Source organism: Fundulus heteroclitus, unplaced genomic scaffold (genome assembly GCF_011125445.2).
Source record: "Fundulus heteroclitus isolate FHET01 unplaced genomic scaffold, MU-UCD_Fhet_4.1 scaffold_245, whole genome shotgun sequence".
Taxonomy (NCBI): domain Eukaryota; kingdom Metazoa; phylum Chordata; class Actinopteri; order Cyprinodontiformes; family Fundulidae; genus Fundulus; species Fundulus heteroclitus.
The window spans coordinates 127691-152526 of NW_023396656.1; the positions used below are offsets into that span (position 1 = coordinate 127691).

Here is a 24836-nt window from a genome sequence, read left to right on the forward strand (position 1 = left end):
ATAAGTTAACTCTTCAATTACATATTATTTACTTCAGAAGTGGTTTTATGGATTGTTGCCAAAACTAGTAAGGATGGACACAGATTTTCAAAGCTTTCAACATTCATGGAAAAGGAAATTCAACAAGGTTCATATGACAACTGAAGCGCCTACTTCCTTCAAAGTGTGCCAGAAGGTGGCAGCAATATACCTCTTTTTTCTCTGGGAGCTTAGGGAAAATGCACATGTGCAACATTGACAAACTTTTATAATTCACCTGAAGCCTCCCTTTGCAGAAACACCAGGACTTCTGGTTTAATTTTATATGTATAACCCAGATGTTTTTGCCCCCTAAAAGAGTTTTTTCAGGCTGAATGGGTGCCAACTGGGCCAGGATTCACACAAGTGTAAATGCAGCAAACATTAGAAATATCAGTTACAGACTCTGTTCAGGTCCTTACTAGGTCCCTGATGAGATTTAAGATAATCTGCTCAAACTGATCTTCATGGGCCCAATAGGGCTGACATTGGGCCCTGTTTGTGAATGTTTGCTGGATGATTCATGTGGTAGTTTTTTTTAGGACTCAATCCCACAACAAACTGGGAATTATAAGGAAACATTTGGTAGCGGAGGAGTTGGTAAACATGTTGGAAAAACTCCCTTAACAGTAAAGGATGATGTAAAGCTGCTCTGTCTTCACTAACCCGCAGTGGGTCGATGGAGATGAGCGTTCACACTGAGCCTGGTTCTGGTTCTGCTGGAGGTTTTCCTCCCTGTTAAAGGGGAGTTTTCCTCTCCACTGTCGCTTCATGCATGCTCAGTATGAGGCAGAGTGCGAAATACGGGGGGGCCCGGGGGGGCTCGACCCCCCCCCCCCCCGATTAACCCATGAGAACCCCTGAAAGCCTCAAAAGCAAAATTTAAAGGGGGACTCAAATTGTGTCAAAAAAATGTAAAATGAAATATTTTTTTTGTCACTAATGGTCACTAAAAAACCTTTAAGCTCAACATGTCCAGTATTTAAAATTCAAAACATTTATTCACAAATATCAGAATCAGAAATACTTTAATGATCCCAGGGGGAAATATGTTTTGTTTTTTGCCAAGGGGAGCCAGCCAATCCTGTTCGCGTATGCAAATTAGGCATGCACGTGCAAACAGAAGAAAGACGTAACGTTGACAACAATTAATACTAAAAATGTTTACATTTTAGTATTAGGAACTGATCTTATCTGTTGTGCCTGTGAACTTTATCTGTTTCACTGTTGGTGAATGAGAAACGTCCTCTCGAGTCCTTGTATGTCTGATGAATGTGAAGAATTGACATTAAAGCCAAATTTGACTTTGACATTGTAATGTTATAGGCCTACTGCATATTGAGAAAATTTACATTGGTATTGCGCAACAATCGGGAGATGGGGACCCCCCCAAATATTGACAGGTATTTCGCACACTGGTATGAGGGATTGCTGCAAAGCCATCAACAATGCAGACGACTGTCCAGTGTGGCTCTACGCTCTTTCAGGAGGAGTTAATGCTGCTTGGAGAGACTTGATGCAACCTGCTGGGTTTCCTTAGAGAGGAAACTTTCTCACCAACCTGGAGGATCTGAGGGAAGCTGACTTTGGAAAGAGCCTTGAGATGTTGTGATGTGAATTGGCGCTATATGAATAAAATTGAATTTAATTATTTTTAGTAATGCCAAAAACTGATATATTTTAATATGAGATCTTTTATTTTTCAGGTCAAAATGACAAAGATTACAAAATAGATTTTATCCAAATATATTTGCTTGTACAAAATGAAGCACTTATTGCTTGCTTTTACATGTAATCAGGCTGGGCTGGGACTTTTGTGGGTTCGATTAGCTGAATGATCTTGATTCTACTGGGCTCCCAGACGCAGTTCTCCTCCAGGCCGCTCTTCACCATCCCACAGTTGGGCGGCACCCAGGCGGTGTCGTATCCATTCTGATGCCAGGTCTTCTGCATAGGGTGATTCTGGCAATTGATGGCTTTCACCTTCCCCACGTTGACCTTTACCTTGATGACCACCCTGTCCTCTTCAGGACAATTAATAGGGTAGCGACTGGCTTTCTGCAGGTCTCTGCTGAGGTAGACCCCAGGACCAAGCATCCCAGCTTTAGATCGTTCGAAACCTTTCTGATGGATCTTCTGAGCATATTCCTGGGTGGTGCCGTGATACATGATGTAGGTCCGGTCATCAGCTGGCTGCGGGGTATCCAGTCGAAACGCTCCAGGAGGAGGACTGAAGTCCTCTTCAGCCCACTGTAACCTGAATCCGCTCATGTTGGTGTCAGAATGTCTAGAAAGGAGAAGATTTTAATTTAGCCTTATGTATGTTATTGTCAAAGGGGATGCCAAAGTCATTTTCATATATTGTCCTATTTCAATTATTGTCCTAAATTATAATATATATATATATATATATATATATATATATATATATATATATATATATATATATATATATATATATATATATATATTTATACTGTAAAAAAACAAGTAAAAGTTACAACTAAATACTACTAAATAGTTCAACAAAGCCCTCTGCAGTCATAACGTATCAGCATTGTGTTGATTTAGGGCATATGTTATGACATTTGACAAAATATTATTAATTTCACAACTCTATGCTGGTGCACTGATGAGTCTGTTAGGATCCACAAACTCCCCTTGACATGATGTTCAGGTGTCTGAGATTTCGGACTTCTTTTATCCCTCAGTTTTTTCTCTGCTGTTTCTGTTCTCTAGTTTTAACCATTTTTGAGCAAATGTTTGTAAATGGGTTCTTAGTTCATTCTTGCTCTTTGCACGTTTTGCATGTTCTCTGTTTTTTTTCTTTTCTGAGTTTTTGTCTTTGCTCTGTTTCTGTTCATCACTCTCCCTCCCTCAGCCCCCTCAGCATTCATTGATCTCAGCTGTTCCTCATTTTGCACATGATTACTCCCCCTGCTTTTCTTTTCTCTGCTCTCCCCCCTTTATATAAGCTTGCTGGTCATTGATCATTGCTGGTTTTCTTCCTTTAGTTTCCTATGTTCCATGCCTCCATTCTCCATGCTTCTTGTGTGTCATCATGACCATTTTTTCATTCCCAGTCCAGTTCCTGAGCTTTCTGTCTGATCTCCTTCAGCAAAACCTTTTTTATGTTTCCTTTGTTATTTTTTCCCATTAAGTCACTGAGCTTGACTTCCATTCTGCTCTGAATTTATTCCTTTTCTAACCAAAACACCACTCCTCTGCTATTCAGTCATTAGCAACCTCATATGAGTGCTAGTCACATCAAGAATCTTTATTGTCATTTTGCAGCCATAATGAAAGTTTGGTGAGACGTCGGCTCTGGATGCTCACTTAACACAAAGACACATCATCACGCCGTCTGTCTGCCGCTTAACCATCTTGTGAGAGTTTATAAATGTTTCTTGGTTGTGTCACTCCATTAAAAAGTCAGCTAATCAACACAACAGTAACGATAAATTGTCCAAAAGGGTGTTGATCTAATTTGACAAATTGTTAATTGCATTGTGAACAGGTTGTTTGAACACAAACAATTGTTCCTAATTAGTTTAGAGCTAATTTAAATTCTTAAAACAAGCTATGGTTCATAATAATTACTCTGAACTGTGACATCACTGCATCGTTTTATTGGTTTAAGCTTTTATTGTCTGTTCTTTTTCTCTGTAGCTTATTAGTTGTTTTTGTTTTTTCATTTTACTTAGTAGTTTAGTTGAGGTTATTAGCTTGGCTAAACAGTTTTCTGACTGATGTTATATACCTGAAAGTTGGAATATTTTGTTAATAAATTCTTGTAATTTGCAGAGTTTGTGCTTATTCTATCTGTGCATGAATCCCCTCCTTCACCTGTTGTTGAACTTCACCAGGCAGGTGTTCATTATACAATGACTGACAGAGACATATAACTTTAGCATCACTTTAGGATATTATTGCCTGATAATCACATGATGTTGATTAAAATGACTAACTTTGTTAATAATTGCCTTTGTGTATTCGAGCTGACACTGCTAATTCAGGCTGTATAAAATCAGAAGAAGAAACTGCTACATGCACTGAAAAAAGTGTTAAAATTCACCTTTCAACTATTTATCTAACTACATGTTTGAAGCAGTAGACATTAGGTACAACCTATTTGAAAAGTGTTAACATGTAACGATTCTTCTACTGCTTTGAACACAATTAATGATTAAAGAACAATTTTATTGGAAACAGCCTGCTGTGATAAGCGGCTGCCTGTGTTAAAGTAAAGACAGGATATATGTAATCAGGAACACTTCCAGTTGTTAGGATCCTTATATGACCTGCTGCATTTTTATTTTCCTCACCTTCAGTCAACAAGGCCAGGTAGGTGGACAGGTGAGGGGAGGGACATACAGTACCTGCACACCTGATGCCAGTGGAGCTGCCCAACTGTAAGCTCAAGAATATGTAAAAATATTTTCATATTTGTCCCTTATACCGATCAGAAACGTTATTATCTGGTTTTCGAAATGTAATTAAATGAAATACAAGTTTATCAAACATTTAATGTGGTCTAAAGTTTTTTAGAGCTTAATTTGCTGATTTAAAGTGAATAACTTCTTGTCTTTGTGTCAAAGAGCCTGCAGAAAATGTTTCAGCAAATATTTTTTCTCAAAAAAGAGAAAAGGCTTGTAGGGACTTCACATCCTCTGATTCCACTGTAGGCCAATCCAGAGCCGTCTCTAAACAGGCTGCACCAATCCTGAATTAATTTCCAAAATGTTCAGTTGATAACATTTGACAGCCCCACACTAATGTTCTGGGCTGACCTATTGTAAACTGTTCCAGAAAATAAAAAGAGTCAGTTTCATTAGCTTTGGATTCCACTCCATGCTTAAAGGCTCTATTTAAGTTTTTGTACCAGAGGGGATCTCCGCCGAATACAGGAACGTCATGACTAGAAATGTTTCATTATTGAGGAAATAGTTTGGTCAACATTAATAATTGTTTCACTTTTTAATGAACATATTGTCTCTAAGTTAAATCCAAATTTTCTTAAATTCTAACAAAATCAAAGATTTAAGCAGATTTCAACTTTTTTGTCTCTGTGGCAAACATTCATTACATCATTTAAACACCAACATCCTTCTGATTTTTGATCTTTCAGGAAATTCACTGTTAATTTTAAACATCCACTGATTATATTTCCTGATTGAATTCAGCCTTTTAGAGACATTTTAAAGTTTGTGTCCTCCTGACTTACCTCTGCCTGCGTCCGTCTCAGAGTGCAGGCGGGAAGTCGTCCCGCTTCTTATAAATACCTTCAGGAGGAAACTCCAAATATGGAGGCTTATTGTTTCACTTTTGTTTCTCCTCTTACATACGTTGTAGGTGCGGTCCGCCCAGCTGTAACTTTCACTTCTGGCAGTTGATAATTTCACAGGTAAGAGGAGGCCCTTATGGACTTTTCAAATTTCTTATTACCAGTTGGAGGAGTTTGAATGTTTCTGACGTGCAGCAGCAGAGGAATCTGTTATAAATAAGTGATAAAAAGACAAACAAACCTGCAGCTAATCCTGTCCAACCAGATTTTAGGTGTATTTTAAGTTTCATTTTCTGTGAATTATGCCAACGCCCCGCTCACAAAAAACAAATCTGCCACGATTACTGAAACTGGGCCTTTGACATTACAAGTAAACATTTGAGCTGGTGTGGTTAAGAAAAACTAAAAAGCATATCCTACAATTTTGACCAACTTCTTAAAACTGGTTAGAGTTGAGGTGAAGATGGATGGTTAAATACTAGCCTGGCCAGCCAGAATGACTTACACCGTGTGTATTCAACACGCAGCCTGTCAGTCTGCACAGGCTAAAGCACACGTGTTAAACTTAAGGCCAGCGGGCCGATTGTGGCCCATCAAGGCAATTTATCCAGTCCTTAAGAGCCAAAAAAGGCCCATCATGCCATAAAGTAGAGGCATATATGATTTTAAATTGAATAAAGTGCCTAGAACTGTGCCTCCTGTAGAGAATGTTGATTTTTTTTAACTGTGCAGTATAAGTTTTCCACAACACATCAAAACAACCCAGAAACGTCCAAAAAGAGAAAAAGTGTTGGCCGAGTTGGCCTTAAACGTTTAAAAAGGGTGCATGGCAAACCAGGACTGGGATGGATAAAAATGTTCAAAATTGAGTTGGCCTTATACCTTTAAAAAGGTACATGGCATACCAGGACTGGGTTGAAAGACTGTGTGGTCTTGACTTGTAACCAGAGGTATCCTGGACTGGGATCCTCTTCATACCTGGTTAACAATTCTTCAAGCACGCCGCCATTTTGAATTACCCATGATGCAATGGGACTGTACTTCGGTCTTATATGGTCATTTTACTGTCTATTTCTTAAATTAGACCCCTAAAACCACATATTGTGGCAAACATTTAAGTAAGACCTTTCCATTGAGATACAATTCACACAATTGTGTTTAATTTGTGTCCAGTTAGATAAAACCAGTACTTAAATGGATGATCCCATTAGACTACCCGCTGGCCTTGTCCAAGGAAAAGTATGGTTTACCCAGCTTTCCAGGAGTTGTGCGGTGTATGGGACACTGGAATTGTTTGTATTTAAACCAATAGCCTTTGACTTTAACCAAGAAAAACACTTAGAAACTGTAGTTGGCCTGAGCCCTTTAAAGGATACATGGCAAACTAGGGCTGAGTTGGATAAAAGCACTCCAAAAATACTGGATCAGGTGATTAAAAGGTACTTGGTAAGTGTCCAATACAAGGTAAGAGCAGTGTTGAAGTTAAAAGAATGTAATATGACACACACTGGGACATGATCAATCCCAGCTGGGCCTTCCTCGAGTAGGGTGTCTAGTGATAATGGCCGAAACACCCTGAGACCTCGAGGTTCACTACTGAAGATGTGTCCTTTTTTGCTTGTAGTTACTATCTGATTGGATAGTCAAACGGATGGTTCCCTTTTTGTAATTAGTCTATGGGCTTAACCTTTTCGGAGTGTGCGGCTGGATAATGACATGTGATGGCCCGTGCATTACCTTTAACTCTCTAGTCTAAACCGCCTCTGTTGACGGATGAGGTGGGGAGTTCTCACTACCTAACCTAGCCAGTGCCCCGGACTAGCCAGCCCTTTGAAAATCCAGTGGGTGATGCCCAAAAGGTTCTTGCATTAGGTGTTTCACTCTTCTTACCTTCGCCCTCCGGTCTTACCGTGAGGGAGTGGAGGGGGGCAGAGTTGTCAGCCCGGACAGGCGGGGGAGAATGCTAGCCCGGACAAGGCGGTTCTCCCTAGACTCTGTCTCCCGACCCTGACTCTTTGACTCTGTCTCCCGACCCTGACTCTTTGACTCTGTCTCCCGACCCTGACTCTTTGACTCTGTCTCCCGACCCTGACTCTTTGACTCTGTCTCCCGACCCTGACTCTTTGACTCTGTCTCCCGACTCTCTTTGACTCTGTCTCCCGACTCTCTTTGACTCTGTCTCCCGACCCCTATTTTAACTGTAATTCCTGACCAGCACCCCTGGCCCCTTACTGAGTTGGCCTTATACCTTTAAAAAGGTACATGGCATACCAGGACTGGGTTGGAAGACTGTTTGGTCTTGACTTGTAACCAGAGGTATCCTGGACTGGGATCCTCTTCATACCTGGTTAACAATTCTTCAAGCACGCCGCCATTTTGAATTACCCATGATGCAATGGGACTGTATTTCGGTCTTATAAGGTCATTTTGCTGTCTATTTCTTAAATTAGACCCCTAAAACCACATATTGTGGCAAACATTAAAGACTTCTCCGTTGAGATACAATTCACACAATTGTGTTTTAATTTGTGTCCAGTTAGGTAAAACCAGTACTTAAATGGATGATCCCATTAGACTACCCGCTGGCCTTGTCCAAGGAAAAGTATGGTTTACCCAGCTTTCCAGGAGTTGTGCGGTGTATGGGACACTGGAATTGTTTGTATTTAAACCAATAGCCTTTGACTTTAACCAAGAAAAACACTTAGAAACTGTAGTTGGCCTGAGCCCTTTAAAGGATACATGGCAAACTAGGGCTGAGTTGGATAAAAGCACTCTAAAATACTGGATCAGGCGATTAAAAGGTTCATGGTAAGTGTACAATACAAGGTAAGTGCATTGTTTAAGTTAAAAGAATGTAATATGACACACACTGGGACCTGATCAATCCCAGATGGGCCTTCCTCGGGTAGGGTGTCTAGTGATAATGGCCGAAACACCCTGAGACCCCGAGGTTCACTACTGAGGATGTGTCCTTTTTTTGCTCGTAGTTATCATCTGATTGGATACAATCAAAGGGATAGTTCCCTTTTTGTTATTTGGAAGCTTCTTATTCTATGGGCTTAACCTTTTCGGAGTGTGGGGCTGGATAATGACGTGCGACAGCCCTCACATTACCTTTAACTCTATAGTCTAAACTTCCTCTGTCGGATAAATGGAACCGGGTTTTCTGAGGGAGACTTCAGATTGTTCTCACACAAGTGGTAATCAGACACTACGTGTGTGTATAATAGATTTCTTGAATTCTTACATTTCGTGTTGCTGTCTCTCCCTTAGAGAAATCTGTTTTCTTTGTCGATGCTCAGACATCGGATTCCAACGTATTGTTGTTCATTCCCTGTCATGTTTCAGAACTCTTCTTAAGAACCTCTAAATCACTCCTCTGTTTGCTCTTCTGGCACAATTGCTCCTCAATAACTCATCACTCTCTCACCTGCCAGTCCACCCTCCAATTTTTTGCCGTTCCATAACTTCCACTGGGAAAAGGACCGAAGGAGACAATCATTAACTCCACCAATCTCCTGACCATCCTTAGCCTCAGTGGATATCCTCACTTCCTCTGCACCAGTACGACACCTTCCCCCTCCTTCTACAACCTGTTTTCAACCCATTTCAGTTTCAGATAGTAACCCTCCAATGTTTACCTTTAAAGAGGAGCAGGTTTCCTGAAGAAGACACCATATTGTCCTGCTTACACAAGTCCCATTACTAGTCCCATTACCTCTCCTCCAGGATACTGATAAGAATCATTCCCTCCACCAATCTCCTGCCAACTTCGTTCTCTAAAGATATCCTCCCCTCTTAACCAGTAAGAAACCATCACCCCTTCTTCTACACCACGTCCTCAACCCATTTCTGTTTCAGATACTAACCCACCTATATCTCATCCTAAATAGGACTGGGTTTCCCAAAGAAGACTTCAGATTGTCCAACTCACAAGTGGTAATCAAAATCTGTTCTTCTGTGTAACCTAGATTCCTGGAGTTGTTACATTTCCTCTTGCTCTATCTCATTAATAAAAATCTCTTTTCCTTAATGCTCAGGTATTGGACTCTATAGTACTGTTGTCCATTCTCTGCGTCAGTTCTGAGAAATCTCCTTAAGAACCTCCACACCACTTCTATGACTGCCCTCCTGCCTGGACATCTTCCAAAGTTGGTTTCACCAACCAAAAACTTCAAGAGGGGCAAAGGTAGACAGTCACAAAGTTTTACAACACATTCTCCACCAATTTAAGTTTAAGGTAGAAACTTACTTTCCTCTCCCGTGAAATAGGACCAAGTTTCCATAGGCAGAGATTGATGTTCTCACACGAGGTAATCAGGCTCTCTTCCTCTTTGTGTCTAAGATTCCTGGGGTTTTTACACCTATTTTTGTATGGAGGACCAAGTCTTCCATATCTAAAAATAAATACAGAAATAAATGCTCAAATAAATAAGAATACAATTAATTGCCACCAAATTAATAAATGTAGGTAGAAATTAAATTATACAGTGAGACATAAATGTATATATCTCTTTTAATTAGCTTATTTATTTATTTGCCTTTGTAATAATTACCTTATTTATTTATTGTGCGTTATAATCTTCAACTTTATTTATTAATTACTTATATTTCTTAAGTATTTATTTATGTGCATGTAATAATATTTTTGTCTGTTTTATTCTTCCTTTGTATTTTTTTACCCTATATATTTCTGTGATGCTATTTATTTCTGCCTGTCCTTTTTACATTTCTGCCTGTCCTTTTTACATTTCTGTATGCATTTCTGCCTCATTATGCAAATGAGGAGGGGCTGTGTCTTAAGGGCTCAACTTCTTCCCATTGGTTGGTTAGCATTTTACTGCATCGGTCAATCTACATGGCTTTCCCCCGCACTAAAGAATTGTTTAGTAATTTCAAACTCAGCAGGCAGACGTTCAGTGTCCAACCTCTTAAGGGAAGCTGCTAATAGACTGGAAGAATTAGAACGCTGTACATTTGGGATCTGAATGTTTTTTTTATGGTTTCAGATTCGGCTTTTCCAGATCAATAACTAATCGGCGGATGATTTATTCTACAAAACAGACACCTCTCTGCAACAACAGCAAGGCAGACAGTGAGCTACAACCATAGTTTCCTCAAAACGAGTCTCCCATCGCGCTGGGTGAATTACATTGGACCCTATGCAGAGCTCGCTTGATAAGAAAATACTGTAGTTGATTATAAAAGTCCCGTTGACTCCACGGAGTCAACGGGATCAAGCTCATGGTTGATCCGGTTGAGGGACTCCGATTTCGGCCAGCGTCTCTCAGCTGCTCCCTCCTCCCACACGCGGTGGTGCATTTAGGGACCGTCAAAAAACATTTGAACCAAGCACTCTTGAGAAACAAAAGTCAATAAATTCCGTATCTTGTGACCACCTATGACAAAACTAATATAAAATCAAGCCACTAAAAAACATCTGTAAGGAAAAGTCCCAATTTTTGTCTTGAAAATTGAAAATAGCTTAAAAATGAATAAAAACAAATGTGCCTTACAGATTTTATCTATTGACATCAATTTATATTAGTTTATCTTAGCTGGTCACAAGATAATACATTTATTGATTTTTATTTCTCAAGAGAGCTTGGTTCAAAAGTTTTTTGACGGTCTCTAACTGCACCACGCGTGTGGGAGGAGGGAGCAGCTGAGAGACGCTGGCCGAAATCGGAGTCCCTCAACCGGATTAACCATGAGCTAGATCCCGTTGACTCCGTGGAGCTTGAATGTCCAATATCCAAATTCAAACCAACTTCACTGCGGTGCTGGATCATGCTTAAAGACGCAGCATGAACCCCACGTGTTGCAGCTGAGGGGAAATGTTGGCTCGGCTTGATGAAACTCCGCCTCCTTCACAAATTAGACCAACATGGATAGAATAATGATAATCTGTAGTGCTTTTTATTGCCAGGATGTAGCAGCTTTCCTTAAGAGGTCGGACACTGAACGTCTGACTGCTGAGTGTGACATTACTTAACAATGCTTTAGTGCGGGGAAAAGCCATGTAGATTTGACCGATGCAGTAAAATGCTAACCAACCAATGGGAAGAAGTTGAGCCCTTAAGACACAGCCCCTCCTCATTTGCATAATGAGGCAGAAATGCATACAGAAATGTAAAAAGGACAGGCAGAAATGTAAAAAGGACAGGCAGAAATAAATAGCATCACAGAAATATATAGGGTAAAAAAATACAAAGGAAGAATAAAACAGACAAAAATATTATAACATGCACATAAATAAATACTTAAAAAATATAAGTAATTAATAAATAAAGTTGAAGATTATAACGCACAATAAATAAATAAGCTAATTAAAAGAGATATTGTGGAGGAGTGAAAATGACGACACAAAGGATGTAGGTTTGAACAGCTCTTTACTCGACTCCAACTGAGAGCAACTGTACAGAAAACCATATATATACACCAACGAACAAACATATTTCTCATCGCTAAAACTTCTCCACTGAGTGAGAGTGGAGCCCCCTAGTGGTCCGCCACATATGCCCCCCCCGAACACTCAGTAGGGTAAAATAAACTAATCCAGATTCGTGCGTTTCAACAAACGTCCAAAACGGCTGAACTTGGACCCTGTAGGATGATCCTGGGACATCCGTGCCTGAGGACGAGGGCGACATGGAGGGGCTGCAGGGGGGTTGAGCTCCGATAAATGAGGACCTCTGGAGGAAGAACAACGGTACATTAAAACAGTGGAGGGGGGTCTTCCCCTGCGAGGAGCTTGGGCCGTTACCACCTGATCATCCGCCAAGACATGAGCGGGTTTGAGCCTGTCAACACAGATAGTTTCCTTACGCCCTCCCAAATCCAAAAGAAAATGTTTAGGCCCTGGTTCAAGGACTCTGAAAGGGCCATCATACAAAGGTCGTAGGGGTGTTCTGTGCGCATCGTGTCGAACGAAAACAAATTTAGAGGTCTCTAAGTTCTCAGGAACAAAGGACTGGGGCAAACAATGGTGAACAGGGGTGGGAACCTGAAAGGAGTCTCCCTGAGGGAAAAAACGTTGCCCAAGTGGACCGAACTGTGGCGCAGGGGAATCAGGTAAAAACGCCCCAGGTACACGCAGGGGCTGACCGAAAACCAGTTCAGCTGTGGAAGCACCAAGGTCCTCTTTAACGGCTGAACGCAAACCAAGCATGACCCATGGAAGGCGGTCAACCCAGTTTCCATCAGTTAAAGAAGCACGGAGCGCAGCTTTCAAAGACCTGTGGAACCGCTCACACAACCCATTAGCCTGCGGATTGTACGCAGTGGTGCGGTGGATCTTGACCCCCAGACCCTCTGCCATGACGGACCAAAGCTCTGAAACGAACTGTGGGCCTCTGTCAGAGGTAATGTCAGAGGGGGGGGCCAAAACGTGCAACCCAGGTGGACAGAAAAGCCCGGGCCACCGCTGCTGACGTTGTAGATGACAGCGGAACCACTTCTGGCCACCGGGTTGTACGATCGATCATGGTCAGGAGATGTGTGAAACCCTGTGATGGAGGAAGGGGACCCACAAGGTCTACATGCACATGATCAAACCGCTTGTCAGGGATGGGAAACGGTTCCAAAGGTGCTTTAGTGTGCCTCTGGACCTTAGCACGCTGGCACTGGACACAGGCTGCGGCCCATTCTCTAACCGTTTTGCGAAGTCCAGTCCAAACGAATTTAGAACTGACCAGTTTGACAGAGGCCCTAATGCCGGGATGCGAGAGGGAGTGTAACGTGTCAAAAACCCGGCGGCGCCACGAAACAGGAACCAGAGGGCGGGGACAGCCAGTAGAAACATCACAGATCAGAGGAGGACCACCTTCCTGCATCTGTCTTTCCTCCAGCTGGAGGCCCGTGGACCCAGTCTGTAGCGCAAGGATGTCTGCATCACTGCGCTGGTCTGCAGCCATAGCAGAAAAATCGATCCCGACATAAACTGGGGAAATCAGCGCACGAGACAGACAGTCAGCCACTAAGTTGGACTTGCCAGCAACATGCTGAATGTCAGTCGTGAATTCGGAAATGGCGGCAAGGTGGCGTTGCTGTCGTGCGGACCAGGGGTCGGATGTTTTGGACATGGCAAAGATGAGGGGCTTGTGGTCCACAAAGGCAGTAAATGAGCGGCCCTCCAGAAAATATCTAAAATGGCGTGTAGCCAGGTAGAGAGCAAGCAACTCTCTATCAAAAACGCTGTATTTCCGTTCATTGTCCCGCAAAGTGCGGCTGAAAAAGGCAAGTGGCTGCCAAACACCAGAGACACGCTGCTCCAAAACCGCCCCCACAGCCACGTCAGATGCATCAGTTGTCAGAGCGATCTGTGCTGACTGGGAAGGGTGGGCCAGAAGAGCAGCATCGGCCAAAGCAGACTTAGCGCCACCAAACGCCTGGAGGCGTTCAGGGACCCAGTCGATGCTGTCGGTGGCTTTTCGTTGTTTGAGCGCACCGTAAAGCGGCTGCAGAAGTTGTGCTGCATTGGGGATAAAGCGGTTGTAAAAATTAACCATCCCCAAGAACTCCTGCAGGGCTTTAACCGTCTGGGGGCGGGGGAAATCGGCCACCGCCTGAACTTTCTGTGGCAATGGGACCGCACCACTGGCAGAAATGCGGTGGCCCAAAAAATCAATGACCGGCAACCCAAATTGGCATTTTGCGGGGTTGACAATCAGGCCATGTGCTGCCAAACGTTGAAAAACCTGACGTAGGTGGGACATGTGCTGTTCGGCCGAGCTGCTGGCCACAAGGATGTCGTCCAAATATACAAAAACGAAGGACAACCCATGCAGAACGGAATCCATCAACCGCTGAAATGTTTGAGCTGCACCTTTAAGGCCGAATGGCATGCGTAAAAACTCAAACAGGCCAAACGGAGTGATCACCGCGGTTTTAGGGATGTCCTCAGCTCTCACAGGAACCTGGTGATAACCCCGCACCAAATCCACTTTAGAAAAAATGGATGCCCCAGAGAGATGGGCAGAGAAATCCTGGATGTGGGGGATAGGATAACGGTCATTCTCTGTCACGTTATTTAGACGACGGAAATCCCCACAAGGTCGCCACTGGCCGTCCGACTTGGGCACCATGTGCAACGGTGACGCCCAGGGGCTGTTGGAGCGCCTCACTATCCCTAAACGCTCCATGTTGGCAAACTCCTCCCGCGCAACTGCCAGCTTTGCCGCGTCAAGGCGGCGCGCGCGCGCAAACACTGGAGCGCCAGTTGTGGGGATATAATGCTCTATCCCGTGCTTTGTGTCTGTGTTTGAAAAATTGGGGAGAGTCAGAGAGGGAAAATCTGACAATAAACGCTGGAACGCGTCCCCTGAAGCTAAAAAATTAGTGTGTACTAACGGCCCAGCTCCTCGCGTTATACAAGGCAGTGAAGAAAAAGACACAGCATCAATTAAACGCCGGTTTGCAACGTCCACAAGCAGGCCGTGAGCACAGAGGAAATCAGCCCCTATGATGGGGACAGAGCTCGCAGCTACTACAAAGTTCCACTGGAAGTCACGTCCATTGAAACAGACAGTCACCAACCTTTCTCCGAATGTTCTGATGGGAGAACCGTTAGCGGCGGTCAGCTGGGGACCGCAGCCCTCAGCAAGCCTGTCGGAGCCCGCCGGGGGAACGAGGCTCTTCTGCGAACCTGAATCCACCAGAAAATGTCTCCCCGATCGCGAATCCTCAATAAAGAGCAGCCTCTCCTTATCGCCGACGGCCGCGGCTGCTAGCATGCGTCGGCTTGGTCGTTTCCCGGCGGCTTGAAGCTGCAGGGCGGGAGGCAGCGCCGCGCCCTGACGCCGAAGCGCTGATGGTAGAAACAAAGAGCCGGCTTCTGGCGTTTCCTGGTGGCGATCGCTGCCATCACCGATGGCTGATCGACCGCTGAAGACTGCAAAGGCTCAGAAGACGAAGCTGTAGGTTCCTTGGCCAGCGACTGGACCGTGAAGGTCCTGGAAGCCAGGAGGATGCGATCAGCTTCCTCAGCCAGCGAGCGGTAATCCTTCTCCCGCAGCAGGGACGAGTTAGCCAGAGCGATCCGCACCGGAGCCGGGAGTTGTCGCAGGAACAGGTGGATGAAAAGAAATCCGCCTTCGTCGTCACCCAGCAAGGACAGCATGCTTTCCATGAGCTCCAAAGCTGAGCCATCTCCTAACCCCGAGAGAGAAAGCAGCTTTTCGGCGCGTTCTGCGTCGGACAGGGAGTAACGGCGGAGAAGCAGGTGTTTGAGCTCGCTGTACTTTCCGTCCGCGGGAGGGTTGCGAAGCAGGCTCATTGCGCGCCTGGTGGATGGTGGATCCAGCGCCGAAACCACATAGTGGTACTTTATGTCGTCCGATGTGATCCCACGAAGAGCAAACTGTGCTTCGACGTGGAAGAACCATGATTGCGGATCATGTAGCCAGAAATCCGGAATCTTAACGGCCACAGCAAAAGAAGCCGGTGTAGGTCCACCAGAGACAGCGATCGGCTGTGAGGAGCTGGGCAGGCCATCAGATGTGGACATGTTGGCTCACAGGGGTCACCAATGTGGAGGAGTGAAAATGACGACACAAAGGATGTAGGTTTGAACAGCTCTTTACTCGACTCCAACTGAGAGCAACTGTACAGAAAACCATATATATACACCAACGAACAAACATATTTCTCATCGCTAAAACTTCTCCACTGAGTGAGAGTGGAGCCCCCTAGTGGTCCGCCACAATATATACATTTATGTCTCACTGTATAATTTAATTTCTACCTACATTTATTAATTTGGTGGCAATTAATTGTATACTTATTTATTTATTGAGCATTTATTTATTTCTGTATTTATTTTTAGATATGGAAGACTTGGTCCTCCATATTTTTGCACCCTCTCCTTACCAAAAATATGCTCCCTTTGTCATATAACAGTTATTGGACTCCAACAAATTGTTTCTTGTTCTCTTAGTCTGTTTGAAGAACTCTCCCTAAGACTCCAGACCACTCCTCTGGCCACCCTCCTGGCACAAGGGCTCATGTGTAACTCATTGGTCACTCACCTCCTGGTGCACTCTCCATTGTCCAAACCTCCCACCTTGAAGAGAAGGACAGAAGGAGACAATAACTAATTCAACCAATCACCAATCTGCTGCCAACCTCAGCCTCTACTGATAAGTTCACCACTTCTGCACCAGTAAGAAACCAACTCCATTTCTTTTACAACAAACTCTAGACCCATTTCAGTTTCAGACAGTAACACACTAATCTCTCCCCTAGTGCTGTCCTGGATTATTGGTCTAAAACAAGAATCATCTCGCTGTGCAGATTTACCAATAAACCTTTCAAACTTTCCTTTGGTTTCCGTAATTATTACCTGCAGGAGATTTTCATTTTGTCAGAAACATGACATAAGTGGGCCGAGAAGATGGCTGGATGGATGGCCTTTCTGAAATAATTAAACAAAGTTAAAGTCAAGATGGCCAAATAGCAGGCCATATACAGAAAAAGAAACCCTTCAAATTCTGTTGCATTTTTGTAATTACAGAATAACAAAACATAGAAACAAATTCTAAACTTGTGTAGAGGACATCCAAGAATAGTCTGTGACGCTCAGACCAGGTGAGGAGAGGAAGATGTAGTCCATTAATCAAGCTGATGGGGAAGATGCAGCAACCTGCTGGATCTGGAACAAAAACTCCTACATCTTTCTCTAGAGGGTTGGGCTAACAAACAAGACTATGGGAGCGATGCTGAAGGTCATTAATGATGTAGATAGTTTTGTGAACACAATGTTAATGGTTGCTCTCCAGAAGAATGGAGAGAGGAGAACAAATCAATTCTGTGTAAGAATTGACAATCTTTGACCACTGATTTCTCTCCAGCAATTTGCAGCTTGAGAAAAAGAAATTGAGACCATAGGGGAGGACAGAAGGTCCTGAGTTGATGAGTTGTTAGAACCTGCTTACGTTGGAGGCTAATTCTCCAGGTGAAGCATCTTAACAATAGCTTTTTTTAAAAAAGGTCAGATTGTTGTCTTGGTGAGCTTGTGAATGTGTCCTTAAAGCCAAGGCAGTTCAGCTGACAGCTTTGGTAAATACTTCAAACTCTGACATTCTTTAATTGGTACATGCCGACAGACATCAGCCACTTTTCTAGAACCTGTCAGAACCCTCATGTTCCAACATCTGCTGTTTTCTACACTAACAGATTGACAAACGTGTTCATAACTGCTCTCCTGCAAACACTACACATTTAGATCAAAATAAAATATTGGAATGTGTGGTTTTATTGGTTACAATTGAACCTTTAATACAATACTCCAACAGAAGCTGAAGAACAAACCTTATTATCATTGTACAGGATACAACATTTTATTTTGCAGAATCTCTTTTTGTTTGTATTAATGTCAACCAGATATAGTTGATGCATGTTGTTAGTCTGTTTTAATGCAAGTTACAAAAAATAATTGTGCCATTGTTTCGTTATTTATTGGACTGGATGCGATAGCAGTAGGTATTAGCAATTTTCCCAGCCATAGGTGAAAAGCTATGTTGTGTTGGTGTGAGCTCGCATGACTCCGAGTCTGGCAGATGAATGGCTGCTGAACGGAGGCTCCTGGCTGGGTAAGGTCATCCCAGATCTTTGTGGCCTTTCAATGGAGATGGTTCAAGCAGATCGCCCGGGGAGCCACGGATCCACTAAGCAGTCTTGATGACCACTGCAGTTGTTCTTGGATGCAGTGCAGCTGGCGTACCACCCAGTACATCCACGGCTCAGGACGCTCTCTACTGTGCTGTGGTAAAAGGTTTTCAGCAGAGTTGGGGGCGGGGGGGAGTTCCTCAGCATTCTCTGGAAAAAGACGCTTCTGGACCTTGCTGGGTAACAGGCCAGCTGACAGCTTTGCTAGGGCCCGGGACAACGCAGTCTTTGTGGGCCCTACACCTGCCGCCACCACACACACCAAAAAAAGTCAACTTAACTGTATACTTCATGCCCTGGAAATCTCTGTATTTTATACTGGATATTTTCAACCCATCTATTGAATTTAGTGCACTAGTTGATCTTTTCTTAAGAGAACAGCAAACACTGCAGCCAAAATATGGCCTTTTTTTACCTGCTGTATATTAGCCAGTCCCTAAGCTTGATGTATCATGAAACTGTTGACCTTTCAGGTTTTGTGATTATTTTATTAAAATTAAATACTAATGTTCATAGTGTTTTTTTTTTTTCCTAATCCACCTCTTATATCTTTTAATCCTTATGTAATTTTCTGTGTTGTGTGCACCTGCCTGTTGCTTTAATCCTATAAATTTCCCTGTCGTGGGATAAATAAATCATTAGCTAATGTTACCTTATCTGAAATAACACCTTTTAATAGGATGTATGTACTGGGTTCTTTCAAGGTCTTAATTATATTTTCTGTGTGGGCTCCAAGAACATGATAGATAATATCTACTTTGAAAGTTAACATTAATTGCTGCTGAAGATGACCACTCTGATCTACCTGGATATTCTCTGGAGGACTGAAACGCCTTAGTCAGTGACGTCAGTCTGTGGGTCTGTCGGGGCAATGAGAATAGGCCGTGGGCCAGAATCTGTAGGGTGACTTTTCGTGTGAACTGTCAGGAGGCAACTTTCTTCCACCGGCATAAGTTGCCGGTTGTTGTGAGCAAAGTCCTGGTTGAGCCTTTAATAAACATCTTAAAACTGTTTCTGTATCCGACTGTCTGCATGTGGGCCAAACACCTCAAAACCATGACAAGAATGTTCTTTTGATTCTCATGTTGATGTCCCTCACATTCAACCTTTATTCCTCAATTTCTTCTTCAAGCTGTTATTCTTTTACTATCAGTAGTCGCTCGGCTATCCCAACCAGATCCAAAATGATTTAAATGGCCGTATTTCTTTTCATTAGTGTAGGTAAGAGGAAAATCTTTAAATACGCCTTGTTTAATAAGCCCCCTGGGCAAAGCTGGCCAGCTGGTAGGCTCCATAATGTGTTTATTTTGTCTTAAAATGTTTTAACAACTGGTAAAAATGGAGAAGTATCTTATTTCCTTTTAAGAGGAGGGATATTAAACCTCATTAAGCTCTACCTCCTGTATTTGTATTATTTTTCCGTTGTTGCTTTTAACCACCAATTTACCATCGTTAGTTAATATAATGCGTCTTTATGCTAACTTCGCAGTTTGTAACGTTTGTGTTGCTTTATTGATGTCTCCCAGTGTGTCAGATTCAAGCTGCATCCTATCTAGTTGATTCTTATTTGTGCCTCTACTTATTTCAATTTTACCTAGTAAATACAGTTTCTGCGATGTCCTCTGTGTATCAGCAGCTAGTGTAAAGTTTCAGAGTTTGTTGCGCTTATATTGAAATATTCACTTCATCTATTCATTCACTCATTCATCTTTAATTATTAGCTGTTGATGTAACATCCACTTTAACTTTCTCACATAAATTTTTTTTTTTTCCTTATTTTTTTTAATTCATTTCCATCCATCCATTATCCAACATGCTTATCCCTGCTGGCGTCACGAGGGTTGCTGGTTCCTATCCCCAACTGTCAATGGGGAGAGGCGGGGTACACCCTGGACAGGTCGCTAGTCCTTCGCAGTGTTTATTTATTCATATTATCTACTTAAAGTTGCATCTTTCAAAGGTTTTACCTTTACACCTTCATCAAAGTGTTTTGTCAATGTGTATTTTGTTTTTAATTGTCTACAAGAAAATCTGAATTGAATGCTGAAGGTGTGTTTGCCAAACTCATCTTTGTTTTTGTTCCTGGGGGGTCAGTTGAAGGTTCTCCAAAGCCTCCATCTTAGCCCCGGCCATTTGTTGTCCATGTTCAGTGTTCTTTTCACGGCCCCCATGTGTGCATTCTGGTCAGCTGCACACCATCCTTCCAGGAAGTGCAATGTCTATGAACTTCCATCCTCCAGTTGTTGTCTCTAAAAGCAGAATGAGATCTGCCAATATCTTTGCCAAAGCTTTGCAAAATCACTTTGTCTAATATAAACATTGTTTATCTTCTTCATCCGTAGTGTAGTGTTGATAAGTGGCTTATTGGAGCCATTTAAACCATAGAACTTGACATCAGTGGCACTTTTTCAACACCTTAAGACAGTTGACGGACCTTTTAACCATAAACCACTCTAACACGCCTCTGTTTCCGAACCGTCGCTTTTATCCTTTTGTTAAGATTTGCATTTTGTTAAGATTTGACTGTATCTTGTTGCGTTTCACCCTGGTTCTTTTCCTGTAAGATGTGGTGTTTCTACCTACAGCTTAGGTTCTGGACTCTCATTCCAAAACAATGCAAAACGGGGAGATTTACGAATCCTTGAGCCATGGCAGCTTATATGGATGAACAAAGCCTGCTCAGGATTGGTCAATTACCCCACGTTTTCTTCCAGGATCCACGTCACCGTTAGACTTAGAGCTTCAGGGAAGATAACTGTCCATTTGTTTATGCATGCCACACGGTCTTGGTTGGTTTCCTAGGTAACTGTCTTTCACAGCCACAAGTACTGGTATCTCATAATGTGTAACAGTATTGTATTCTGATGATGGACTGTGTATGTCAAGTTTGGGGTGGTACCCCCCATCCTAATGATGGGGTTCACTTCCCAGGCCCATGGTTCTGTTGGCCCCGCTGGAGGTGAGCTGCCCCTGGGCCCATGGCTGAATCCACTCTGGCATAGCTTGGCTGTGGGGGGTGGTGGTGGTGGTGGTGTGTGTGTGTTTTGGGGGGGGGGTCTTTCCCATTGTTGGTCCCACTTGGGCTCCATTGCGCTGGGGGTCATTTTGGGTGTCTGCCTCTGCACTCTATAGGGCGGGCCCTCTGCTCCTCACAACCACTATTGAGCATTTTTGTTATGGAGAAACCTTACATACACAAGCACACTCTCACAAACACCAAGAGGTGTTTGGATCCAAGTACTTACATATTCACTTCTATACAGAAAATAAATCTGTTGGGCAGCAATTCTTAATGCTTCACCACCAGACAGGACACTTAAAAAAATAATCTACACACAGTTTCGTATTATCGCGACCATACCCACCACTGCTTCTTTAAAGAACCTAGAGATGACGTGTATTATGAATTGGTGTTACATATATAAAATTAAATTTAATTATTTTCAGTAATGCCAGAAACCGATATATTTTAATCTAACATATTTTATTTTTCAGGTCAAAATGACAAACATTGCAAAATGGTATCCATCCGAATATATAGAAATATATTTGATTGTACAAAATGAAGCACTTATTGCTTGCTTTTACATGTTATCACGTGAACAACCAGACAGGACTGGGACTTTTGTGGGTTCGATCAGCTGAATAACCCTGATTCTACTGGGTTCCCAGACGCAATTCTCCTCCAGGCCGCTCTTCACCATTCCACAGTTGGGCGGCACCCAGGCGGTGTCGAATCCATGATCATGCCAGGTCTTCTGCAGAGGGTGATTCTGGTAATTGATCACTATCACCTTCCCCACGTTCACCTGTACCTCGATGACCACCTTGTCCTCTTCAGGACAATTAATAGGGTAGCGACTGGCTTTCTCCAGGTCTGTGCTGAGGTAGACCCCAGGACCAAGCATCCCATCTTTAGATTGACGGAAACCTGCCTTAAGGATCCGCTGAGCAGACGCCCGGGTGGTGCCGTGATACATGGTGTAGGTCTGGTGGTCATTCAGCAGCAGGGTAATCCGCTGGAGGACCCTATTCAAGCTTATGCTCCCAGTAGGAGAGAAGTCCTCTCCAGACAAATCTAACCTGAACCTTATGTTGCCGCTCATGTTGGTGTCAGAATTGCTAGAAAAGGAAAGGAGGTTCAGAATTTAAATTTAGTCTCATGTATTTTAATGTCAAAGGGAAATGCCAAAGTAATTTTCATATGTTTAGTTTTCTCAAACTCAGAGACTGTTTTAATTATTGTCCTATATTATGATAATGTTTCTCCTGTAAACTGTAAACTGGATGTAAATTGTAAAAAAGTTATAGTTACAATTAAATACCACTAAATAGTTCAACCCTGTCGACTGCAGGCATAAGTTGTATATATTTATCAGCATTTTGTTAGTTTAGAGCTAATTAAACCTCATTCCAATATCTTAAAACAAGCCATGGTTTATAATAATGAGTCTGAACTGTGACATCACAGCATCGTTTTATTGGTTTCAGCTTTTATTGTCTTTTTCTTTGTAGCTTATTAGTTGTATTTGTTTTTCTCATTTCACTTAGTTTAGCTTTGCTAAACAGTTTGCACTCTGACGTTATTTACCAGGAAGTTTGAATTTTTTAAAATAAATTCTTGTAATTTGCAGAGTTTATGTTTATTCTGTCTATCTGTGCCAGAATCCACTCCCTCATCTCTGGTTGAACCTCAGCAGGCAAGTGTTTATTACTCAGTGATTGACATAGACAGATAACTTTAGGATATTATTGCCTGATAATCACATGATGTTGATTAAAATGACTAACTTTGTTAATAATTGCCTTTGTGTATTCGAGCTGACACTGCTAATTCAGGCTGTATAAAATCAGAAGAAGAAACTGCTACATGTACTGTCATCTGTCAGGAGTCATATGCTGAAAGCTCCTCACCAATTTTCTGGGCTGATTCATTGTAAACTATTCCAGAAAATACATAGAGTTAGTTTTCATTAGCTCTGGATTCCACTCCATGCTAAAAAGGCTCTATTGAAGTTTTTGTACCGGAGGGGATCTCCATCGAATACTGGAATGTCACAAGTAGAAATGTTTCATCTTTCAGGAAACAGTTTGGTCAACATTCATAATTGTTGAACAAACTGTATCACTCTTTAAAGAACATCTTGTCTCTAATTTGAATCTGACTTTGCCTAAATTCTGACAAAAACAAAGCTTCTTAGAGACATTTTAAAGTTTGTGTCATCCTGACTTACCTCTGTCTGCGTCCGTCTCAGAGTGCAGGTGGGATGTCGTCTGGCTTCTTATAAAAACCGTCAGGCGGAAACTCCAAATATGGATGCTTCTTGTTTCACTTTAGTTTCTCCTCTTACATACTTTATAGGTGTGGTCCGCCCAGCTGTAACTTCCACTTCTGTCAGTCGGTTATTTCACAGGTAAGAGGAGGCCTGACTTTCCAGATGTCTTATTACCAGTTGGATAAGTTTGAATGTTTCTGACTATAAATAAATGAATAAAAACAAACAAACCTGCAGCTTATCCTGTCCAACTCGATTTCAGGTCTATTTTAAGTTTCATTTTCTGTAAATTGTGCTAACGCCCCGCTCACAAACAAATCCGTCACGATTACTGAAATTGGGCCTGCAGAGCAGAGACTTTTGGCCACGTACCTTGACGTAATATGGGTGAGTAGACCTGATGGAATGTGCCAAGCAGTTCAATACAGGGATACCATGGAACAGAACCGGTGTCAGTCGTGATTTAAGACTGAGATGAAGAGTTCACCGTCCAGCAGGACAATGACCCAAAGCAGACTGCTAAAGTAACACTCCAGTGTTTATTTTTTTGGGATTTTTTGCGGCTAGTGGCTCACTTTTTCTGAAAGTAGGCTGACAGGAAGGGGGATGGAAGAGGGGGAGAGACATGCGGCAAAGGACCACGGGTCGGATTCAAACCCATCGACCTGCTGCGCCACCAGCGCGCCCCACTCCAGTGGTTTAAGAGGAACCATTTAAATGTGTTGGAAAGTCCAGACCTCAATCGGGTTGTAAATCTGTGGTTAGACTTTAAGATCGCCGTTCAAAAGTGAAAACCCTCCAACATGAACTAGCTGGAGCAGTTTAGCCTCATCTGAGAGACAAGATGTGGCGAGTGAACGATCCAAAGACACCTGCAGCTGGAACTGCTGCCAAACGCTCTACAAAGGAATGACTTTAGAGGGCGTGAACAAGTATGCATGCTGACATTTTATGTTATTGTCCTTTTTGTTCTTTGTTTCTTTTAGAATTGGCCTTTTGTGATTGTGTGTAAAGTTACATTAGTCATTTACTGGTTATTGGCTGTGTTTAATATTAGATATATACTGGTTAGTCTGTGTGGTAATATTCATTTTGTATGTTTTATAGTATTTGATGGAAACTTCCTTTTTATTGAAAACAAAACTCTCAGCACTGACACAATCTTCTGAGAGCTGAGAAACAGCAGGAATGTTCAAGGTCTCCTCTCCTATCTGTAGGTCTGTTGCAATTAGCCACACACACACACACACACACACACACACACACACACACACACACACACACACACTTTTCTGCTCTACTCCCCTGAATGAATGTATGCAGAAGCTGGCCTCGCAGTATTTCCATAGAGTCAATTAGATTGTGTCTAAGTTCAGCCCATTGTATGGAGTGTGCTCGGCCCAAGAAGATTAAAATCTGTTGTAGATAAAATGAAATATCTCTCCACGAACGCCTACCTGTCCAGGTCACGTTTGTGAAACTGTGCAGTTTAAGTCCAGCACCTTTAATAGTAATATCATCTTTATTGTCATTGAAACATACATCACAATGAAATTCACTTCTGCATCTTAACCCATCCCCTTGGGGAGCAG

General features: G+C 42.6%; 1 protein-coding gene and 2 long non-coding RNA genes across 3 annotated transcripts; 2 read left to right on the forward strand and 1 right to left on the reverse strand.

Moving 5' to 3' along the window:
• Positions 1–1692: 1692 nt before the first annotated feature.
• Positions 1693–22086, reverse strand: LOC118559161. Its single transcript, XM_036129882.1, has 3 exons — positions 21576–22086; positions 4684–4688; positions 1693–2211 (listed from the first exon to the last, which is right to left on the reverse strand). The coding sequence occupies exons 1-3, from the start codon at positions 22072–22074 to the stop codon at positions 1804–1806; spliced, it is 912 nt and encodes a 303-aa protein (XP_035985775.1). The 5' UTR covers positions 22075–22086; the 3' UTR covers positions 1693–1803.
• LOC118559164 lies at positions 8747–9473 on the forward strand. Its single transcript, XR_004928706.1, has 4 exons — positions 8747–8866; positions 8952–9107; positions 9196–9241; positions 9343–9473. It is a non-coding gene; the product is annotated as an uncharacterized LOC118559164 (long non-coding RNA).
• On the forward strand, positions 9475–16613 carry LOC118559165. The gene is made up of 4 exons (XR_004928707.1): positions 9475–9491; positions 9575–9615; positions 16239–16463; positions 16547–16613. It is a non-coding gene; the product is annotated as an uncharacterized LOC118559165 (long non-coding RNA).
• Positions 22087–24836: the final 2750 nt, after the last annotated feature.

Excerpts from the sequence above, each read along its gene's own strand:
- LOC118559161 (XM_036129882.1), bottom strand. The coding sequence starts at position 22,074 with ATGAGCGGCAACATAAGGTTCAGGTTAGATTTGTCTGGAGAGGACTTC.